Genomic DNA, 20785 nt, shown 5'->3' with positions numbered 1-20785 from the left:
AAGGCCCCATTCGCACGACAGCTTAAAAAGCGTTGCGTTAAAACCCGACGTTGGCGCTTTTTTACCGTTTCCAATATTTGTGTTCATATGAACGCTTAAAAATCACTTGTGTGTCGTACTGCCACGTACGCATCTCAGCAAAGCCATACTTTATTTGCTATTACGACGTATATTTCAGGAATTAATGAGCATAAGTTGACATTTTTAAGGTGAAACTAATAATAATTTTGACGATTGACACCAAAAATTGACACTTGACAGCCAACTGACAGCAGCGCGGGCGCTTTTTTAACGTTTGTGAGAACAGATACACGGAGTTCCGTATGATCAATTCAATTAACGGCCAACGCTTAACGCCGAAAATCGAACAGTGCTCGATAAAAAAGCGCCGCGCTTAAAAACCGCTTTCGTGTGAATACATACATGGTTATCCATTTGTGTCATTCAAACGCTTTTTTAACGCGCGTTGAAAAAGCTGCCGTGCGAACGGGGCCTAACCCATAGCACTTAGTGGCAATGAATGTGTTAAAGTGTAAAGAGCAGTACAACGAATTGCGGATATCTGAAATTCACTCGCAGAATGTGTTTCTACTTAATCAAAATATCTACACATAATAGGTAACTCAGGGCAAGCAGAATAAATAAAATCTACAATTAGGTATAAGTTGCTAAAATATTGTTATGATTTACTAATAAATGGATGTTATAGGTACAATCGTGTAGCCGAGACCAATCATCGTCATTACATATAGAAACCATTTTATTAGTACCTATAGCACCCATTCCTATTAAGTATCGTAAAAAATACAGTCGCAGAAGTGAGAACAGAAAATTGTTTGATAATCCACCGAAATAAAAAAATATAAAGTTACCTAGAGTCAGACCGTGAAAAGTCTGCAGCGATTCTGATAGCCCACGCAGTGCAAGTGTGATTTATAACGTCAAACTACTATGAAATTATGACGTATAAATAACACTTACACTGCTCGGGCCATCAAATCCGCTGCAGACTTTTCTTGGTGCGACTCTACCTTTAATTCCAAGCAACAGATACCTACTTCATAAAAGGAGCATTCCATGAAATTGTCTAGGTACCGTTTGTCCCGTACAAACGCGAATTTTCTGAAGATTCTACGACAAATGGTCGAAAATATGCACAGAAAAATAATCGCCTGCGTTAAATGCCGAAAAAAATGTCGCAACACAGGAAATAAAATGCGTTTGTACGGGACAGCCCGTGGAATGCTCCAAAAGTGGCTTAATCCTTTTTTGTTTACAAAATCTTCATGGAAATCAAGTAAATACGATTCTGTTGTAATAATATGTATAACAATTTGTTACGATTTTAATTTTGTGTTTTGTTTCGTTGATTTTGTTTTGATATTGCGTTGGCAACCTCGCTCACGCTGTTAATTTTGTTTTGATATTGCGTTGGCAACCTCACTCACGCTGTTAATTTTGTTTTGATATTGCGTTGGCAACCTCGCTCACACTGATTGGTCCCCGCGCGCAGTTGTCTTCGAGCTGTATCTAGGTCGTATCATAACAAGATCAAAACTACAACAAATTGATAATTAGAATCGGCTATAGAGAGACTTATATCCATAGACTAGGAATCCTCTAGACGGAGTTTAGAGCAATTATTTCATGAAACCGATGCTGCCAAAAATACTGGGGTACGAGGGACGAGGTGAGCGAGTCCCGTGCCGTGATTGGTCCGTTCAAAGACACGGACGTCACACAGACACTTTGAGTTGAAAATGGAGTAAAACTACCGTATATTTGTGGCAGAGGGGGTAGCGCTACTATGCTCAGTCTGGAGGATGTCTTGTCTGTGCTTATATCAATGCAAATATTTTATCGCTGCCTGAAGGGAGTTTTAGCTAATAGAGTTGTTGTTTAAAAGTGGCGCCGAATCCTCCGATTCCGACTTTTCACTGTCACTCGTCACTGGAAAAATAAAAAATACTATAAAAGTAAATGTACATACATAAAACTAATTATATTGATTAGTAAGCTCATGCAATAGAAAGTTAATAGTCATGCAAAAATAAGCAATAAAACTACCTTCAAAAGAAACCCAACAAATAAATATAGGTACTTAGTTACAGTCATACGTATGAAGTACTCGTGTGACAAAAATAAAAAGCGTTGGCTCAATACTGAAAAATTTCTCACACGTAGGACCTACTTACTAAATTACTTTTTCTAACTTTAGGTACTTTCTAACATCATATTTTATAGAACGTTACTAGAATTGCTCAGTATAAACATAAAAATTCCTGTTCCATAACAAACAGCATCCGATCAGTCGAAAAATATGACCGTATATATCTTTTTTTTTCTTAATTTTAGAAATGGTGGATTTTCATGGTTTTACATAAGCCTTTTCCCAGCTGTGGGATATCTTAGGCAATAATAAAGTAAATCTAGTAACGTTCTCAGATTAGATAGCTGTCTTAGCAAAGTTCAAAACTCAAAACACGACGTGCATAGCGATAACTCCACTGACCTTGCCAGTCGCGTAGTCAACAACCATCCACTGGGATGTGCTGTATTTGACTACTATTTTGGGGTTTTTCTATATAAACTGTACAAATATATTATATGTTTGTTGTGTTTGCTAGCATAAAACACGCTGTAAGTAAATACTTTTTTAAATAATACTCTATTGTTCTGTACAAAAGTAGGAATTTCTGAGGGCAAATTAATGTTAATACGCTATCATTGCTTGTTATCGCGTTTGTCATTATACCTACTTCAATCTCGAAATATTGTTCTGCTTGGTGTGTTTGTGAACATCGAGTAAACATAGACACAAATCACATACAATTGTGTAAAATATTGGTAAGTAGTGTTGTTAAATAGAGGACTACAATGAAACAAGACTTCGAAATGTACATTTGCTTATATTTCACATAAAAAACACGTCATACGATACAGCCGGCTCGTGACATTACACAATATATAACATATGTATATACATTCTCCTACCCTACCGGAAACTTGAGCGACCCTGCCAAGGGATCAGATTTTGTCTGTACATAACTTAGCAAACCTAAATGTCTTGGCCGTACAGAAGACATGTCAGTTATAAAGTAACAATACTTTTGAAAACAATAACCAATAGAACCCTAACAATGTGATTCTACTAAAAATTCTCACAACAAAAAGCAATAGCCCGTGCAGTGCTATTGCCACAACTGCGGTGGTAGCACGGTTGCATTTATCGCTTGTCACCATGCCTGTCACGTTCTAAAGTGCGAAAGTGACGGGCATAGTGACAGGCGTTAAAAATGGAACCATGCTGCGCCCGCTGGTAACACAACTTTGATACATTAACTATCAAGTAAAACAGACTTGGACAATGCTTGGTAAGGTAAGCAACCGACTAACCACGAAATAAATATTGTAAGACTAGACAGAGAATGGACTGAAGACCTCATCGCAAGCTGCAAGCATACATTGACGCTGGCCTCGATAATATAGCGCTATACATAATATATAGAAGTGATAATAAACACTTATAAAAGCAAAAGCTGTTTAAAGATTATTACACACTGCAGTTGAGCAAAATATCCGAAAAAATAACGAGATTGTGTGGCAACCTTAACGTTTAATGCCAGGGACGTAAAAGTAGCTTCGCTTCTATGCGTGTTTATTACGAGGGATGCAGCCAACACCAGTGTCTTCAAGTTTTAATTAGAAGATAGAATAGCAGAAAGATGTCCGCGTCCTCATTTTATTCATTAACACGTTCGATGCGGCTATTAACTGCAGAATTAACATTATTTATACGGGGTCGAACCGACCCCGTACCGCAGTGAACGTTACTGGGATTAGAAAACAAAGCGAGCGCGAACATTAATGTTAGTTTAGCAACTTATAGTCTAGAATTAGATAATTTACAGGCATTTTCCTAGGTCACTCTCGTGAAATTATAATTACCTAGATAAACACTCTACAACAGGGCTCAACCTATTTAGGTAGCTTTTATAAGAATAGGATGTTACTAGAGTTAGCGTCTAACTAGCCAAGTGACTACATAGAATTAGCTAGAATATAGACAGATCTGATGTTTTATTTTGTTCTGGTAGCAGTTTACCTATACAGTTATGTCTTATGTCTAACAATACGTTAAGTTTCAGCTAGATCACACGCACTTACTGCTCGTAGCTCCCTATGAATATTTCGCAACAATTACTACCCTCTACCCGCTGGATATCTAAAACAACCGTGTCTTCGTTCAGTGTCAAAAGCTTACAATAGTCAGCATATTTCTCACGACTACGTTTTTTTTCATCTCTTCGCGGGAAAAATGACTTAAATTATTGCACTTCAAGATTCCTTGGTTTTCCTTGACAATGAAAACTAAATAGACAATTCTCAAAAAGTTTGTACATTTCGATCACATCTTAGACTTCTATAAAAATTGGTATGCTGGTAAAGTACATGAAGCTGAACAACTTCCACCATATTTCCCAAAATGTCCCAGAAAGTTTCTAAGAAACATCCCTTTTTTGTTACCAGATTTCCTTACACATACAGCTTCATGTACTTTACCAGCATACCAATTTTTATAGAAATCTAAGATATGATCGAAATGTACAAGCTTTTTTAGAATTGCTTGCTAAGGCTATTATCGTCTGAAAAAGAAGTTACTTATAACGCTCTCTACGTTTAATAAAGTAGGTATTTACAGCTAATTATACAAAAACAACAATGTAAACATCAACCTACGCTGGTTCGGCTCGTAGCAAAAATATTTGGACTTTTTAATGTATCGGCTATCTAATATACTTATGATATGATATAATATACAGGGTTCGGTCTTCCGATCTATTGTGGTAATATCCGTGGATATAGCACTCAGAGAGCATTTGTGCGAGGTAGTTCACTGAGTTGCTAGCTGCTATTATTTTTCAGCATTAATGATAAAGTAATAACGTATCGTATCACTAAGTTCATTTTAAAATTTTATTTAATAACTTGTCTTCAAAAGGAACAAAATATTAAAGTGTTTACGTTATTCGGAATCAATTATAATGAAATCTATAGATTTGGCAGAATTTCCAAACGATTGATAGATTTAAACTACTTCTCTTTTCTTTTCCTAAGTACGTCACTAACATACATCGGGTCTAAAGATACGAAGATACACGTAATCTTATATTTTATAGCTAGTTATTGCTATAGAGTTGTGCATAGTTTGAAACGTTCTCCGTCCCCTGTCATTTCAGCTTAGGATCGGAACGAGCAGCTTTTTTGGTATTCTATAGGTAATAAATTAAGTATTATAACTAAACACCAATATTGTCGGGTGACATGACCACCCTAGCCTTAGATCAAGAGACCAAAGGTCGCGACGACAGCTAATGTATTTTTTGCGTATTATATTTTTGTCTCTGATAACACGATATAACTTGGCGGTTTTTCTACCTGCATATTTTATTTTGGGACTAAAGATTATTAGTTTAAATCGACGAATGATTTTTCCATAATGATTTTGGCTTGGCGTAAACGTGCAACTGGTGACTGATGGTTTTATAATAATTTTTCACGATATTTATACATTCTTACATTTCTCCCGTGTTATTGAAATAAGTTCAAATTTAAAACTAGTTTTGATGACAGATTATAACGATCGAATGGAGTTCGTCTAAGCTAACTCTGCACTGACTTCGTCCACACACACTATTACTACAAGTCTGTGCTTGGCTTCCGACTTTAGTCTTCAATGTCATATAGATCTTTAGGTTCGGCCGATTACACAATTAGCAATGTCATTAATTCAAAAGTACCGCACCGCAACTTCTATAGTACAAACAGCAACACTCCTAACTGTACATCGGTGGACCAAAAGGCATAAGGTCCACCGACGTACAGTTAACAGTGTGCGATGGTACAGTAACTACCCCAGGCCGATATCAGCTTTATTTCTAACAATAATCGACGGGCGAGACAGCAACGCTCATCGCTGCGGCGTGCGGTATTGTTCAAGGCATGATTTAAGAACTTTTAAATTCGACAGGTAGACCGGAGGGCGGGTGAGTGAGTAAATGTGGGCTTTGCAACCAGCCTCGGACGGATATTATCGTTTTTAACCAGTTTTAATGGTTCTATCAGGTTCATGTGAGGAATTAAAAAAATACTAACACTAGTGCATGTCATATAAAATTATATGTTTAAATTTGAATTTTAATAGCTGTCAATAGTGTCAATAGATTTGCATTTTATAACTGCCATATATGGCTTCGTATCACCTAGCCAGGGGCTTAAAGACTCAATGGCATTTTAAAAATACAAAAATATACTTAGGGTGGTTATTTTTGCGTTACAATACAGATTGTGTCCTACACAGGGTTAAAATAGTTTTAATTAAAACGGAAATGAAATGTTTTACATGAAGCCGTGATAACGAAAATTAATGTTTGGCATCCGAGGCTTATTGAGTTGGTCAAACCAATTTGTCAGTCAGTAAGAACCAGGAAAACTATACACATCCTTTTCTTTTGGGTGCTAGTACTAGTGTTCTTACACTAGGACTTCTTCAAAGATAGTATGATTCTCTCTGTCTATGATTGGAATGAGACAGTCCTTTGACAAACTATATTTACCCCCGCACACCGCAGCGAGCGACGTCAATATCAGTTCAACACGAGCCTAGAGTGCGTCCTACGAGTGTTGTGTTCTCTTACGCGCGGACACGCGGCGGGCCGTACCGTTGGCGGGCGCGGCGGGGGCCGGCGCGGCGAGGGCGGGGGGGTGCGGGATGCGGAACAGCGCGATCTTCAGGTGCGCGCAGATCTCCATGCACACCTGCCCGCAGTAGCGGACCAGGTCCACGCACACCCATATCTGCAAACGAACAGTTTATTTTAACTTTAGTTATTTACGTTATTCATAAGCGCGTTACAAACCTCAATAGGGAATATTAGGCAAAGCTAGGTGTCACCACTAGCACATACAGTAAACAAACCTCATTGACACATTATGCGTCGCTAGATCAATTACATGGCCTACCATGAAACACGACAATCGAAAGTTCGGTTTCTGTCTCTCTATCACTCTAGCTCAGGGGTCACCAAATGGCGGACCGCGGACCGGATGCGGACCGCCGACCTATATAATTTTAATACATATTTAATAAACTCAAGTAGAAACGGACCGCGATGGTCACATTATTTTAATAAATCGGATCCCTGAATAAACTAATTGGTGACCCCTGCTCTAGCTTATTCGATCGATAGAGAGGCAGATAAAGAAATTTCGATTTTCGCATTTCGCGGCAGGCCACCTGGGTCTCCGCCCACTACAACGTATCATACCATGACCGTGCTGTTAACGTATCAGGCACGGAATGTAACGCGATACGGACTACTATGCCCACTACACCGTGTCCACATTGTTTCATATCCGTACATAACGGGTTTAATGCCCGTAGTAACCGCGTATCATCCCCATAGCATCCGCCTATAATCCCCGTAGCATCCGCTTTTCATCCCCTTAGTACCCGCGTTTTATTCGCGAGGGCAAGATTCGTCAGAAAGAACGAATAGTTATCAGACTGGCAAGAGCGAGCGAGAAATATGGCAACGCGTTTACTCGTATAACGGTCACCATAAGCGGTTATAACCCGTATGCTCACCGTTTCGCCGCCTGCACGCACCGTACTGGCAACGTTGCGTGCCGTGCACGGAGCGTTTCGGCACCGGCAAAATATTCTCGCCAACTATTTTTGACGGTCCGTGCATGGCACGCGACGGGTATGGTCGGTGACGGAACGGGCTAGTGGGCATAGTCTCATACTTTTTAATACAAAGAATATTTTTTTACCTGAAACGTTCCTACTACGGTCATGGTATGATACGGTGTAGTGGGCAGAGACCTTTAGCCGAAGCCAGTCGCGCAATGTCGTGGCCAGGCCGTTAGGCTTCTTATTAAATCCGAAGGTCGTGCGGTCCTTGCTTGTACCAGTGAGTTTTTCGGATGTACGAAATATCGTTTGATTATGATGAAGATTTTTAAGGTGTATTTGAACTCTACAACCCGCTTTGGGTCAGCGTGTGTAGGAGGTCCTTCTCGTGTATGAGAGGTCTATGCTCAGCAGAGGGACGTATATAACCTGAATTTGTTAGCTTACCGTGCAAAGCCATAGCACGTAATACTCGGGTATGGCGTTGTTGAAGTATTGGTTAAGGAACAGCATGGCCGGGCCCAGCAGCGACCAGTCGTATAAGTCCATCTCGCTTTTCGTCATATGCGCCACCTGCGGTAGAAGACGGAAGATTAACATGCATATACACACGCGTGCGCAAAAGTACACTACAACGATTCGCGTAATACCCTGCTAAGGGGCCCCACTGATTAACAGTCCGCCGGACGGTATCGGCCTATCAGTTGTTCGGAACTGTCAAAATTTTGTTCTAACTAACAGGCCGATACCGTCCGGCGGACTGTTAATTAGTGGGGCCCCTAAGGTATGTTAGGTAGGCCATTGTACTATTATATATTATACTGCAATGTAATTAAAATAGTTAGGTATTTACGATACAAGTGCGGAAAAGAGGAAATTCGAAACGAGTGGCGATAAATTAAAACACGACCGAAGGGAGTGTTTTAAATCGACACGAGTTGCGAATTACCTATTCGCACGTGTATCGTACAACGTTTTACAGTACATATGGCCCTTTAAACTTTTGACATACGCACGAAAAGTGCTATTTTACGCACTGTGCGGGAAAATAGGACCATATGTACCTACTGTAATAGTATTTTTCAAATACGATGGGTACGGTGACACATGTAATTAAACAATTACTGGGCTGTGACAGTACACATTTGGAACGGTTTTTTACGATTCTCGATTAAATTTGCAACGGCATATAATCGATTATATCGGTGATGATTTATTTTTTTAATTAATACATACCTTCACACTTGGACGCGACTGAAACGATTTGACACGATGGCGGAATCGATCCGGTCGATAAGTAGAGTCAAACTATATTGCAATTGAGTTCAGTTTTACATAATGAAACTCAACGATATTGTAAAATTTACCATTTTTATTCTTATAACATAATGTATTTTTGGTGATTTGTGTCTATTATTATGAAACATTATAAACTACGAAGATATGTAGTTTTCGTCCTTTCGGGATTCAAATATATTTTTTACAAAGCATTGGTTTCAAACTTCAATGGCATGGAATGACATAATAATCAAATGTCACCATACCTATCTTTGAAAAATACTATGTAAACCATTTTCAATTGTGACAGACTTTCATTTCTTTTATTTCGTTCGATTTCAAAACAGGAGAAAATCAATTACATTTCCTTTCCTACACTTCAAATTCAATTGTTAATATATCTTGACTGTAGGTATGATCAAATAACTTTATTGATAAAAACGAAGAAAGAAATAAACAAACATAATAAAACTTAAAACCTACAGATAAAAAATTTGGCCTAGATCGCCGTCAATGGGCAAGGTGCCCAGAAGGCTGGCCGTATTTCCCCGCTGTATGGCTATACTAATACGCTGGGCGAAATAGTGGCCAGCCCTCTGGACACCAGAAGCCTCTATTAGGCGCGCCGACAAGTCTTTGTACAGTCGACGCGTACTTGGCCCCCATGGCCCCAAAGTTTCGACACCAAACGCCGCAAATATGTAGCTGCTTCCCAGAGCGGTATATTTGCGGCGCTTGAGGCTTTCGGCTGAGGAAGCCGCAGCGCCAGCAGAATCTTTGGTGCTCGGAACATGGGTCGGTGCCAGGGTAGCGTCCCAAACTAGCGGCCGACCCATGCTCCAAGGCACCAAGGTATGATAGGCCTTAAAGTGTCATTCTACGGAACTTGCTAACTGTGTAAACAAACCGCCACATGTCTCTGAATGATGAATTTACTAGTGACTTTTGTTTACATAGTTAGCAAGTTCCATAGAATGACACTTTAGGAGGCTATTGCGTGACCTCTAATAAGAGTAAAAAGTGACTCACCACCAATCTATTAGTGACCTTAGCAGCCACCATCCCAAAGGCGAGTATGTAGAGCGCGGGATGGTTCTCGTAGACGTGCGACTCCGACTTCTGGAAGATGATGAAGGCAGGCACCACCACCAGCGAGAACGGTATCACGGGCGACAGGATGCTCGTGCCCTGGGGGGTGGCAGAGGTGTACCGTGGCCTTTGGAGGGGGGAGGGGGCGACGTAATACTGAGATGATCATCTTTCACAGATCTTAACCAATAATTTAGTATTGGAGCGCGAACGCTTACAAATATCAGTTGTATAAGGCTTTAAAAATATTTGTGAGATATGGAAGCATCTGTATTTAAGGCCATTTGGGTATTATGCTATTTTAAGCTTTACGTTCATCTCATGTAGGTATGTTTTTCTGTGTTATATTCTCAACAAATAAATAAAATATATTTAATCTTCATTTTAAACAACTACATATACATTGCGTGTAACTTTAAACTTTAAAGTTAAAATACATCCTATTTCACTTACAATTTAAAATGCAATACATAATTAAATGTGCAAATGTTTGCACCTGGGAAAGATTTATCAGCTCCAATATTACGTCAACCAAGAAATTAAAAACTGATAGCAATTTTAAAATCAGGGGATAAATTAAATAACTTATATCTAATAAAACCATGCATTACTAAACATAATCATGCAATTAGAAGCAATGGCGACGGCGAGATGAGTAAGCGAGACAACGTTATAGACGACTACACAACGTACTATGTTCTAAGAACCATGGTTATATGTTTGCTATGAGAACTATAGTCTGTATCTTTAGGTATTTAAATAAAAGTAAACAATTTGTACCTTTTCAGGTAGTTATAACATTTATTGGTTAACCATCGCGATCTGGCACTGACCGACCTGACTTTAACCTACATTATTTGATCGTGTAATGTTTTCATCTACCCTCAAATGGCTTATTAAGCCAGTTGAGGTAGATTTTGTTTACTTTTATTTAAATACCTAAAGATACAGAGTATCGATACACTAACAACCTACTCACACATATGTATAATTTATTACATGTCTAGAAACAAACTAACTTATTGTACGAATTCATCAATGATTACTTACAGATATTATCAGATATTATCTACCAAACTTTGGGTAGGTATGAGTATAAAATAGAATCATTATTCTTGGTTTTGTAGGTATGTAATTCAAAATAAAATGCACGTTTGCCTCAAAAATATAAAAAAAACGCTAGTAAATTTATTTAACGATGGTAACAGGCTTTCCAACTCGTATCATGCAATGTTAGGGCGAATTGGCAAAACCGTCATCAAAATAATATAACCATGGATCCTAACCAAATTGTACGGCAGGAGTAGCAAAAACAATGGAAAACTCGTGCCGTGAATATAGCATTTTTCCTATTATTTACGCATTTTGATAGTAGTTTTTTAATGTAAGAATTCATAACAGGGTATTATGAAATGAAATCTTCACGGCACGATTTTCATCTTGTTTTATCAGACCTCTCCAACCTCGGCCCCCAACCGAAGCCCCAACCCGACCTGACACACACACACATGAACACAGCACAAACTACAACTAGCCTCGATCTTCGCGCGGTAACAGAGACGAGCCAATAATTCAGACTGCTAATCTTCAGACATAGTTGCATCCATTGTAATTGTAGATGGCATCACTTTGGCTGGGTCTCAGCCGTAGATGTATACCTATTTTATATGGCGCTGTAATTGCTTTGATTCATATAACTATATATAAAATGCTATATTAAAAGAGTTTTAATAGATGACGTTACGTTAAAAGACGGATATGGAATATGTGGAATCAAGACTCACTAAATTAAAAACGTTCAAACTCGTAATTTGATGATTCTCACCACGCAAGGTGCAAAAACACAAAAGTTTTATGACCAAGACTTAAAAATGCCTTCTGGTGTTTAATGTGTTTCATTACATTAAAATCGGACCTTCCTGTTAAAAAGTAATATTAACATGATCAAAGTTTAAGGACAGTTTTAAACTACATATTTGTATAAAATTGTAAAATTGTTAAAATATGCAATTGATGAGAGCCTCAATATATTGAACTGGTAACAATTCACATCTTATTAGCCAATCACAGCACTGACACTACTGACAGTTACTGGCATTAAATCAATTTTGACAACTCAAGGAGACAGAGCTCTGATAGGTTTAATGGAATTTAATTGAAGATTTTGGCTATAATAATGAACGCAACTATGTACGGAGATAGCCACGGTTTTGTACGCACATGGCTTTTAGGCTTTGGTCTTCCGTTGACGCTGTGCGTACGTACAGCGTTCCTTTCTATAGTAATGTTGTCTTCCTATACAATGTGACGCTCTACGCAGCGTACGCATCAATAGGACACCGAAGCTTAAGACCTGTTGACACTGTCTGCTGCATACGCCGTCACACTGTGGTCAGCGTCACACTGTGACAGCCCCAGATCTACAATGACACTTACGTTGACGTGTGCCAAAGGGAAGCCATCACGTATATGTACACTTCATGAGTGCAAAAGAGGCAGACTACAAATAAAAAAAGTAACCATTTTTGAGCATTATAGCGGTTGATTGGCAAAGGTTAGAAAATACGAAAAGCTGTGTTCCGGAGATAAATTGGGTAATCATATCTTGGAATATACTGTTACAAAAGCAAATAATTTACGAAATTACATATTATTCCTGAATTCAATGATTCGAATGGCACTTGACATCATTCCAACTTTCGTCGCACTTTTGATATTTGACAGGCAATCTTGTAGGTACATTGTAGATCTGTCACATTGTAGTCAGCGTCACTGGAAGACCAAGCCCGAATTATTCCTCGAATCTGGCGTTAGTAAACAAACTGTGCGCTGTTATGATCGTGTTAACAAGGCGTAGTGATTAGTCTTACTGCAACGGTGGAGCCGTTTTTCCCCACTCCGCCCCTCATAATGACATTAATGTATCCCAGTATGAGGTAGAGAGACATTAGGACGACCGCGATATTGGAGGCCAGACGCACGTCGAGACCCAGCGGTAACTGCGCCATGCGGCCAGGACAGAAACAAAATATAGAACATGCGTTAATTATTGGGCCTTTGACTTCTCGGTGTGGAATCGGGGGGTTTTCAGAAAAAAAAAATCCAATAACTTTTTTCGATAAACTATTTACTTTTGGGTACCTATTTCTATCAGAATCACGAAGACATTGATTCATAAAGAGTGTCCAAGTTTTCCATACAATTTTAGGTGTCAGTTTTGTGACTACAATACAAATACAAAATGTACCTATGTAAAAATGCGTTGCAAAACCTTCCTTTAAACACTTTTTTTGTCCCTTTTCAAGTCATTGGTCCTCGTGATTCTGAGTAGAAATAACCTAAAAGGTCATAGTTTTTCGAAAATATTTAATGGTACCTTTTTTCTACAAAATGTCCGTCGACACAGTACGTACTATTTCATGATTGGGGCGGATGCGTTGGAGTACTGCATTAGCGCCAATCAGGTAGCAGTACTGATAACGAACCGATTCCTTACTGCCAAGTCAGGGAGGTCTGTCGTCGGTACAATGTGCTGTCTTCACTCATTGTTCGCTTAAGGTACTAATGAAATGGAGGTAAAGGAATCATAATAAGAGCCCGTGCACAATGGTTTCTCTCCAGTCACCATGTTTAAAACACTGATGATCGATTTTGCATGGAAACATCGCAGCGCCGTCATTGAGTAATGTCACTCACAGCATCTCAAGAGCCTCAAGACTCCTCTACCTCTATATACAAATCTGCGTTTTTTCAAAACTTCTGTCTGGCGTTATACCTTGCCATGCCATCTAGCGAAAACATTTTAACATTTTTGACTATGTGCCACCTTGATAAAAGAGATCGTGCAATAGTATAAGGAGCTGAGAACTCTTATAGTGGCGACATCTCTACTTCGGATCAACGCAAATTTATGTACAGATTAGCAGTCTTCGTTTCTTATTCGTCGCGTAACAACCGTAATGTATTTACATTATGAATTTCCCCCTTGTTACATGATTAAGGTGTTTTAATAACTTGCAAAACATACGACCGCGTGTCCTGTCTGCCATGTTCATTGCGCTACATTTTCGCCCTCCATGTATTTAATACTTTTCCCAGTATATTACATATGTTTTTGTACAGGGCTTGGTATGTACAGTCAGCAATACTATTCGCTTAGCACCTTTGCATACAAACTTCTATGTACCTTTTCTCTGCAGCTGATAGTCCAGTCAATTATATCCAAAAAACCGACCCTACCCGTGAATAATCAGTTCTTGGATTTTTTTTTCGTGGGTCCCTTGAAAAAAGCTACAAATTCAAAATTTGATTCTCTACAGGTTTAGTCCTCTTCATTTATGCCGTAAAGTTGAAAATATACGAGCTGATGAAAATATTTTGAATTTGTCGCTTTTTTCAAACTTAATTTCCAAAATATCGATCCTAGAAGAAAAATTGTAAGGACCAAACTTGTAGAGAATCAAATTTCCTACAATTTTTGTCCTCACGGTTTTACTGTAAAATCAAAAATGGCCGAGTTATTCAAGAAAACCGTTTTTCGAATATACACAGGAGCCTGATTCAGTCTACTTTTTGAATTTACACTCCCAGTGACCCCCCCGAGGGACCTACGAAAAAAAAATCCAAGAACTGATTATTCACAGGTCAAAATCTATAATGACTGAACTATGACAAGTACAAGGATTGCACCGAAACCACGCGGGCTACTAGTGTACATAAATATGTATAGGTATATCTACCCAAGCGCTCAGATTACATTATCGCTTACTTCTCTTGCGATCACGGCAAGGTTAAAGTAAACGTTTCACCTTGATGGAAGTTTTTTTTAATTAAGTCACAAGAGTTTTTTACTGCCACCGGAAAGAAATGGATTGTTATTTTGCGGGGTTGAGCTAACCTAATTGGTATATTACTTAACTAGCTAGGGCACTTATACAATTCCCATCGTATTCGTTTTAAGCATTTGTGGATAAAGAAAACAATACAAAATACATAATAAAATATTTATTTAATTACACTAACGGGTCAACCGCGATATAATTTCATTGTTTTACCTCAAATTCCGACGTTATACGCCAAATATGTGTACAAAACGCGAGAGTTTAAACTTTAAAGTGTTATAATTATAATAAATTATTTTATAGAAAACAAAGCGGAACTTAGCGAGAGGTTGAAATAATACCCCTTCAACGACTGCGTCTTTTATTTATTTATGTAAAGTAAACGACGTGCAATACGTGCATATTATTAAATATCTGCGAGCCGCAACATATACCTAGGTCAAAAATAAGTGACCATGGTTTAATATTGTTTTTATTAATTTAAAAAGAGTTAGAAAAGGTGAGAGCCAATTATACCTCTTATCTCACCGTGCTTTATGGCCGAATATAGTAAAGTTATCGGTAGTTTTCTCGCGTAACATGTTTCGGAGAGCCTAGTTTTCCACTGATAGTGCTGAGCCGAGGTTCACGTTGCCCGCGCGTCGGCTACCGTTAAATTGGTTTAGTGTCAGTGTTCTTAATAAAATTTTCAATAATTTGTATTGTTTCCTTTATCCGCTATACACCGCACCCCCAACTCTCCCTTGCCTGTCCCTTACAGCGACGGTGGATCCGTTTTTCCCCGCGCCCCTCACGCGGAAGGTGGCACCGAAGCCCAGCACAAGGTTGAGCTGCGCCAAGAAACACGCGCTGGTGACTATCAGCGCACACGGCACCGATGTATACGGGATCTGCGTCGACCAATCACATGATAATACGTCATCTTATTGTCTAAACTGCCATTGGCAGGTAGGCTCTCGCAGAGGAAATAAATAAATAAATATAGAGTTTTGTTGTATATTAATCATTGATGGGCGCTGGCATCTCAAACGAGGATATGAGATTCAAATGATTTATGTTTAACGGACTGAGCTAAAAACTAAGTTAGGATTTTATTGTATGGTTTGTTTTATTGCTGAAAACTGGGCATGTGAATAAATTTTTAACGCCAAATTTATGTTTAAGGCCAAATATGCAAACACAATCGAAGTTTGTGCTCACTTCTAAGATATTTTAGTGGCAGTTGCAGGAAAAATGTACGTCCTCCGGGGGGAATACTAAATAATTTCGGGCATCCAAATCCTTCACCAAATTAAATGTTACCACATGATAAGTGCAATTGCAAAATGCATTGATATCGTGTGTCGTTAGCGCCCTATAAGGTTACTTATTTGACACTTACGGATGTTGTAAAACCGTTGTCAATATTATAATTCAGTCACATACTATATTACTTGTGAACAGCCACAAATACCTAACCATGTAAGTACTAGTGGTACGGTATTTGAATTATGATGTACTTTCATACTTTGTCACAGTAACAATAATACGATATGAGATCTCTTAGCGATTTTTATATTGATTGTCACTGTGACAAGGTACAAAATGGTACAAAACTCAAATTCCTAGACTTTACCACAGTTTTCAGTTACAGTTAATCCATGTGTTCTCAATGAGTGAAGACCCACAATACAAGAAAGGTGAGATCAAAACCGGCGACGCGTAATTATTATATAAATAACTAACACATGACATTTGAATACCAGAACCTACATATAACGAGTACTCAGGCATGCCACTACTTTTGACACGTGACAAAAACTGATGATGATGATGATACAGACGCAATTCGGTCATGAATCCGCAAAACAGATTCCGAAACACATACGTTTAGTTTTGATTTTAAAAGACAGATGTTGTCACGTTTCAAAACATACTTCTATTCAAAAGAAAATGTCTATTAAAAAAGGCACTACTTTTCGTTTGAATAAAATGTACAGGCTAGCCTGCTATAGTGAAAATTCAAATTGTTACTTATCATTAAAAACAAACAGGATTAATTTCAACAGTCGACATTTGAATTTTCCCTTTAAGTATCTTATACTTGCTCATGTTAAAAATCAAAATAACAGGAGCGCTAGTAAACCAACTGTTGGACAAAATGAACGGGACATGCTATTAAAAAAACCCACATGATAAGAAGCGATGAACTATAATCTTAATCGAGAAATAAAATAAGCGATTCCTAAGATGCCGTCTACACACGAAAAATATTAAAGTAAGAAATAATTAATATTAACTACCTACTAACTCAGCATTAAACTTAGGGCATGCTCCCGGGAATTCCCGGTTCTCAAATTCCCGGGAATTCCCGGGAATTTTATAGTGTCAAAAGAACCGGTACTGAAGACCCGGTACCGGTACTTCCCGGTTCTCATCATATGACTATTTATTCCCATTTCAATAGTAGTAATGTTTTAATACTTTAGCTCGGGACATTAAATAACATTTAATAATGGTGCTATTTCATAATAGCACCCCACCGGGACCCAAATAACCCGACAAACTAACCTGGTAAAGTAGGCATTTCAATATTTCCAATCGATATTACGGATAATGGTATTGTAAAATTTCACCTAATTTATCTATTTCAATTTTATCTGAAACATTGCTCAGTACTTTTATGCCGGTTACATAGACGGACTATGTTATTAGCAATCTATTCGTTCTCGGGTCGAAATTTTAAATTATGTATGCCGTGCCGTCATAGTGCTGAGTGCATCGACTACGCTACGGCCGTGTGGCTCGGCCCAGGCGGAGGCAGTGTGCCGGTTAATTTAGTAAAAAAGTAAAATAGGTTGGAACGCCAAATTAAATGTTTTTTTTTTTAATAAAATAAGTCATTTATTAATAGTTATGCAATTATTTATATGAAAATAAGTCTATCATGAAGATTGTACGCTAACACAAACAATTTCTTTAAAATAATCATATGATGCCTTGAGAACCGGGAAGAACCGGGAATCCCGGTTCCGGCCATGCCCAGAACCGGGAAATGAAATTCTTGGTACCGGGACCGGTACTGCATGCCCTAATTAAACTAGATTATCACTAAACGTTGCCGTTTACTTCGTATTTTCACGGAAACGTACGAACGTGTCTTGCTATTTCAGTCAGTCTCGGTACAAAAAGTACTGAGGTTCATGGAAGTAGCATGACAAATACGAACGTTTCCGAGAAAATACGAAGAAAAACAATTATGCGCTACATCTGTACCATGTTTCGTGTGTAAGCGTCAATACATACTAACGTAACTATCCTGCCTAGCTACCAATTAATACACTATGTTAAATAAGTATTTAAGAAAATAGATTAAACCCAACGCATTCTCGACCTTAACTGGTTGGTGGCCTGGGAGATACATGACTTTACAGGAACCATATTCTCGTATTTATATTCCGTCTATAAACCGTGTATTTTGATATATAGTGTCCGTAAGTGCTGTTGTCTGTCTGTTAGTAAGTGGACTATCTCCCTATATCTGTAAGAGAGTTCGTTTATCCATAACTGTCAGTTGCCAGTCCGTAAGATCCATGCATCCGTATATCGATACTTAAGTGAACCCCTCTACTCTGTCAAGAGTTCGTTCAACAGTGTCTGTGAGCGCCGTTACCCGTAAGTTAGTTCGTCCGTAATTGAATTCACTCGTCAGTATGTGAGTCTGTCTATTTCAACGCGAGTTAAGTGTCACAAATAAGTCCGTGAGTGGCCGTAAATTAGACCATCCGTCTGGATCAGTCCATAAGTAAATCCTTCTTTTCTAAGCTAAGTAGTTCGTAAGTCCAAAAGTATCAGCCAGTTCGTTCATCGATATTAAGTGTAGAGGTTGTTCGTCTGTAACGTCCGCAACTGAATCCATCCATTCGTATCAGTGTCCATCTATTTGTTTGTAAACTTGTTTGTAAGCCGTCTTTTTATGCGAGCTTTAGCCTGTTTACCGTATGTCAGTCCATCTATTACGAACGTACGTCTGACCATCTATTTACCTGCCTGACGGGATTATGTGTTATCATATCCAAAAGTATAACTTTCACTATAAGTAGTCGCAAGTTCAATGTATGCGTCAGCGTGCTTTTCGTGAGGTCATGTATCTCCCTGCGCGAGTCCGGAGTAGACAGGAGATTATGCTCACAGCGACGGTGGAGCCGTTCTTGCCGACGCCGCCGCGCAGGATGGCGGCGGCGAGCGCGGCCAGCGTTAGCGCCACGCCCGCCACCGCGCACAGCGCCAGGCTGTAGCGCAGCTCCACGCCGCCGCCGATCTGCACCACCACACCGTCGTCTCTCGAGTCACGAGTCACCGCTCACAGTGACCCCGCGCACCGCGCTCGGCGCGCGAGCACATCCACACTTCACGCACCAAGTCTTAGGGCCAGTTGCACCAACCACAATCACTGATCAATGTCGTCAGAAATTCCAATTATTGTGTACTAGTTGTACCTACTTTGTTATTATACCCTGTATGCTTTTAATGAACTTAATAGTGCATTAGTACCTGTACCTACTTACTGTAATGTAAAAGAAGTACTATGAAACTTCCCATACAATAAAATGTACCGTAATACCTTTTAAAGGTCACAGACGGTCTGGTGCGACCGACCCTTATTAGGATCCTTCCTGTGGAATTTCTGACTTCAAGCGAAGCTACGATACCTGGGTCTTAGTGCGTGAACTGTGGGCATTTAACCATGTAAGAACCGAGGCTCGGAACCGGCGTATTTCGAATTCGCTCCAAACTTTATTTGTAAACGCGCACATTTTAAGAATTTAATTCTGACCTAAATTAGTAACTGATTTGATCTAAATTATGAAATAAAAAAATATGATACAAAAGGCGAGCTTAAGTTTAGAAATTGTACCGGTATCCGAGCTTACCCCCTTATTCATAATCGTCTACTAAAGTTGACAAGCCGATAATAATCGTTTGTCCTTTTCCATCATACCGATACGTCGGAAAGGGACAAACGATTATTATCGGCTTGTCAACTTTAGTAAACGTTTATGAATAAGGGGATTAGTCTTTAGTCTAAACGCGTTCTCTTGAAACGTACGTTTTTCATTTTGTAGACTCTAAGGCTTATTTCGTAGACTCTATTATTTCATACATGTGAAGGATCATTTTTTACCCCTTGGAAAATCACAGACAATGTTGCTTTTGGGCAAAATTGGAGGGTTCCTTTTACAAAACTTCAATGTTCTGAGACCTAAAGTACGGAGAGCTTCAAATGTGAGTAGGCACATATCTCTTACAAAATAAACGTACGACGCTATTTGTCTTAAGCTTATGATTTCATACAAAAATGCAACGCTATTAGTAATCACAGATATTCTGTAAATATACATTTCTAACATTGAACGTTTATTCTCGGATGATAATACATTGTTACAATAATTATACTCGTTTAGATTTCATAAATACTTTTCACCCAAAGACAGAAGAGATAAGTAAGTTATTTTAGAAATATTTAAAAAAAGTATGTCGATCCTTGCTTACATGTAAATTTTAATATCATTTCAATACATTTTATGTCAATTATGTCAGTTTCTGACACATCTCATCGAAGGAGTCTGAGAGAGATAATAAATTAATAATGTATTGTTAGCCGGTACTGTTGCACTTTCTGTGTGAAATGTTACATTTCACCTTTATTTCTTTACCTATCGATTGTTACCTAAAATAATCTTTTAGTTGTCTATGCTAATTGAGATCTATAAATTACTTAAAAGTGTTGCCTAACTTTTCATAAAACACTTTTCCTACGCAGTCAGTTCATATTACTTTATACACACATATTAATTTAAGATAGTAACTACTTACAATAATATATGTATGTATGGTTAGT

At 38.6% G+C, this 20785-nt stretch overlaps 1 protein-coding gene across 6 annotated transcripts in view; it reads right to left on the bottom strand.

Moving 5' to 3' along the window:
* Positions 1-497: 497 nt before the first annotated feature.
* The window catches only part of LOC134806841 (cholinephosphotransferase 1), a 33048-nt gene continuing 12760 nt past the window's right edge, over positions 498-20785 (bottom strand). Inside the window, exons 4-8 of one of the 6 annotated variants that reach the window (XM_063780238.1) lie at positions 19076-19204; positions 10004-10162; positions 8144-8269; positions 6699-6858; positions 498-1950 (exon numbers count right to left, since the gene is read on the bottom strand). In XM_063780238.1, coding sequence (XP_063636308.1) covers positions 1880-1950; positions 6699-6858; positions 8144-8269; positions 10004-10162; positions 19076-19204 — 645 coding nt within the window. In that variant the 3' untranslated portion in view covers positions 498-1879. Of the gene's footprint in view, positions 1951-6698; positions 6859-8143; positions 8270-10003; positions 10163-12933; positions 13063-15662; positions 15795-19075; positions 19205-20785 lie in introns of all 6 variants that reach the window. The other 5 variants (XM_063780236.1, XM_063780239.1, XM_063780237.1 and 2 more) reach the window with 5 other exon arrangements.

This window comes from Cydia splendana, chromosome 3 (assembly GCF_910591565.1).
Source record: "Cydia splendana chromosome 3, ilCydSple1.2, whole genome shotgun sequence".
In the NCBI taxonomy this organism is placed as follows: Eukaryota; Metazoa; Arthropoda; class Insecta; order Lepidoptera; family Tortricidae; genus Cydia; species Cydia splendana.
The sequence above is the reverse complement of the archived record's forward strand: the minus strand, read 5'-3'. Positions and strand labels throughout refer to the sequence as shown.